The sequence below is a fragment of the Dipodomys ordii genome, unplaced genomic scaffold (assembly GCF_000151885.1).
Source record: "Dipodomys ordii isolate 6190 unplaced genomic scaffold, Dord_2.0 Scaffold1, whole genome shotgun sequence".
Classification (NCBI taxonomy): Eukaryota; Metazoa; Chordata; class Mammalia; order Rodentia; family Heteromyidae; genus Dipodomys; species Dipodomys ordii.
Genome location: NW_012267217.1, coordinates 63,743,818 through 63,747,254, shown reverse-complemented (window position 1 = coordinate 63,747,254; position 3,437 = coordinate 63,743,818). Strand labels below are relative to the sequence as shown.

At 52.9% G+C, this 3,437-nt stretch overlaps 1 protein-coding gene across 2 annotated transcripts in view; it reads right to left on the bottom strand.

Annotated features, from left to right (window-relative positions):
* Positions 1-3,437, bottom strand: part of Inpp5d (inositol polyphosphate-5-phosphatase, 145kDa) — a 112,961-nt gene that overhangs the window by 36,656 nt on the left and 72,868 nt on the right. For both annotated transcript variants that reach the window (XM_013010561.1, XM_013010569.1), the window contains exons 7-8: positions 1,130-1,210; positions 936-1,007 (exon numbers count right to left, since the gene is read on the bottom strand). In XM_013010561.1, the coding sequence (XP_012866015.1) occupies positions 936-1,007; positions 1,130-1,210 (153 nt within the window). The remainder of the gene's footprint in view (positions 1-935; positions 1,008-1,129; positions 1,211-3,437) is intronic.

The window sequence follows — 3,437 nt, the reverse complement described above, 5'->3', positions numbered from 1 at the left end:
GGAGGGAGGGAGGGAGGGAGGGAGGGAGGGAGAGAGGGAGGGAGGGAGGGAAGGAAGGGTTTGAACACAGATCCTGGACTCTGTCCCTTAGCTTTTTTGCTCAAGGTTGGTGCTCTCCACTTGAGCCACAGCTCTAGCTCTAGTTTGAGCTGTGGTGGGTTTTTTTGGTGGTTAATGGACAATCAGATTCTTAAGACTTTCCTGTAACTGTGATCCTCACATCTCAGCCTTCCTGAGAAGCTGGGATTACAGGCATGCGCAGCAGCACCCAGAGAGAATCACATTTATATATCCTGGCGCAAGAAGGAGCTCCCCCCTTGTGCCTGCTCATGAAGGGGACTTACAGAAGCCTCTAGGCTTTTCTTTTTCTTTCTCTCTGGGCCTGGGCGCTGTCCCTGAGCTCTTCAGTGCAAGGCTAGCGCTCCACCACTTGAGCCATAGCACCACTTCCAGCTTTTTCTGCTTATGTGGTGCTGAGGAATCGAACCCAGGGCCTTCATGGATGTGAGGCCAGCACTCTACCACTGAGCCACCTTCCCAGTCCTTATTCTTTTCTTTTTGGTTGATCATGGGGTTTGAACTCTGGGCCTGGGCGCTGTCCCTCAGCTCTTCAGCTCAAGGCTAGCAGCTCTACCACTTGAGCCCCAGCGCCACTTCCGGTTTTCTGGTGGTTGATTGAAGATGAGAGTCTCACAGACTTTCCTGCCCAGGGCTGGCTTTGAACCGTGATCCTCAGATCTCAGCTTCCTGAGTAGTTAGGATGACAGGTGTGAGCCGCCGGTGCCCGGCTCAAATGCCTCAATTCTAACATACAACCACCTTCCTAGCAAGGTGCTTCTGCCCACTGCCATCCTCCACCAGAGGACTTCAAAATCCCTTCTTCCACAGGCAGCAAGGTGGAGCCAGAGCAGGCCCCGCCGTCCCACCCCACTTACCTCAAAGGTGACTGGGGGGATGAGGGAACGCCGGTGGGGGGCCTCCGAGCCCTCGTGCAGTAAGGCCTTGACCTGTGGGTGGCAGGGAGGAGGTGAGAGGGCACAGAGCCTGGGTCTGGCGTTCTCCTTGCAGAGGGAACCCCAGCAAAGTCAAGAGGCGCCGCAGGGCCCCCCTCCGCTCCCCCAGCAGGTACCTTATCTTCAATGGAGGACAGCAGCCCCATCAGCTGGCTGAGCTTGGCCACCATGGTGATAGGACTGGCCTCGCCTGGCACCTGGAAGATGAAGATGGTGGCTCAGCTGAGTGCAAACCACAGGGAGGTGTCATGAGGAGCCCCCCCCCAACATGGCTCCTCATCCCATGCTCCCAGCAACTCCACGGGCACCGCTACCACCCCCCTGCACACGGGACACCAGCCTCCCCATGTCTTCAGAGCCCAAAAAGCTCAGCGCTTCTTCCATCTAAATCCAACTCTACATGGCTTCCCCTCCTCCCACTCAGCTACTTAAAACTTCCAGTGACGCTGGGCGCCAATGGCTCACGCTTATAATCTTAGCTACTCAGAAGGCTGAGATCTGAGGATGGAGGTTCAAGGCCAGCCTAGGTAAGAATGTCTGTGAGACTCTTATCTCCACGGAACCACCAAAAAGCTGGAAGTGGCACTGTGGCTCAGAGTGATAAGTGCTAACCTTGAGCAAATGAGCTCAGGAACAGCACCCAGGCCCTGAGATCAAGCCCTGGAGATAAGAGTCTCACAGACTTTCCTGCCCAGTGGCTTTGAACCAGGATTCGCAGATTTCAGCTTCCTGAGTAGCTAGGATTACAGGTGTGAGCCACTGGTGCCTGGGCTGCCTCAGTGCTCACCTCTCTTTCCTCCAGCTTCCCCTGAGTTAGTGTGTCTGCTCTGCTTCTACCACACACCCACTTTTAACGCTTAATCCCCACCCCCCCCCAGCTGCTGGCGGCTGAAGGAAGAGCTCTGTGGAAACCCTGGCCCTTCTAGAAGGCCCCACGCGACCTGGTGCCCTCGCCCTGAGTCACGCTCAGCCTCAGATCCACTGTGAGTCACACACTGAGACTTGGATTCCACCTGGCACCAACACTTCCCTGTGGCTCAGGTCTCAGACCCACCAAGAGCTTGTCCCCAACTACTCTAGGGAAAAGCCACCAAGCCATCTCTGTCAATCCACCCTGCTCTGTCGCCACCACCAGAGTCACGGCCTTCATGTATGAGCTGACCATGTGCTTCCCTGGCTAGAACACAGGCATGGTGAGGATTGAGCCTCAGAGCTCTGTGCTCAGCAGCGCAACCCGGGCGCTTGGAACAGGGGCCTGTGAAGATGCTTAGTGGAGTTGTTTGGTGGACACAGCGGCACAGAAGCCTCAGGCCTTGTACCCATCTGCCTGGCGGTGGGTCTATGTTCTCAAGCATTTATTTATAGAAGACATGTCTGCCAGGCTGTGGCTGTGGCTGGGTAATGGAGTGATTACCTAGCACGCGTACTGAGTTCCACCAACAGCACAACAAAAAAACACGGTAAAAGAAAATCACAAAAGCCAGGTGCACCAGTGGCTCATGCCTGTTATCCTAGCTACTCAGGAGGCTGAGACCTGAAGATCATGGTTCAAAGCCAGCCTGGGCAGGAAAAGTCCATGAGACTCTTATCTCCAATAAACCATTCAGAAAACTGGAAGTGGCACTGTGGCTCAAGTGGTAGAGCACTGGCCTTGAGCTGAAGAGCTGAGGGACAGTGCCTAGGCCCTAAGTTCAAGGCCCATGACCGACAAAAAAAAAGAAAAAAGAGAAAAAGAAAATCCAGAATATCTACTCTATGGCAGAATTTGTCAATAAGACCCCATCCCTGCTCTCCAGGAGGGAATGAGAGACTCAGACACATGTATGACTCACGAAGCAGAACAGAGAATTACATTACCAGGCTATGCCTTCCCTCCCCTCCCTTCCCCTCCCCTCCTCTCTTTTCTTCTTTCTTTCTTTTGGCAGTACTATGTTTGAACACAGGGCCTCACTTGATTCACCTGCCTGGCAGTTTTGCCTTAATTATTTTCTAATAGGGTTTGGGGTTTATGGCAGGACTACTTGGGACAGCAGTCTTACTTGTGGTTCCTGCAGAGCTGGGGAAACAGGTCTGTCCACCACACCCAGCTACTGGTTGAGATTGGACCTCTCAATTTTTTTTATTTTTTTATTTTTTTTGCCTAGGCCAGCCTCAAATTGACATCCTCTCATTCTCTACCTCCAGTGTAGCTAGGATTATAGGTATGAGCCATGAGCACCCAGCTCTGCTGGCTTTCTTTTTGGTTGTTGGTGATTTTGTTTGATTTTGGTTGTTGCTATTTCCTTTCTTTCTTTTTTCTTTTCTTTTGTTGGTCGTGGGGTTTGAACTCTAGGTCTAGGCACTGTCCCTCAGCTCTTCAGCTCAAGGTCAGTGCTCTACCACTTGAGCCACAGCACCACTTCCAGCTTTTTCTGCTTATGTGGT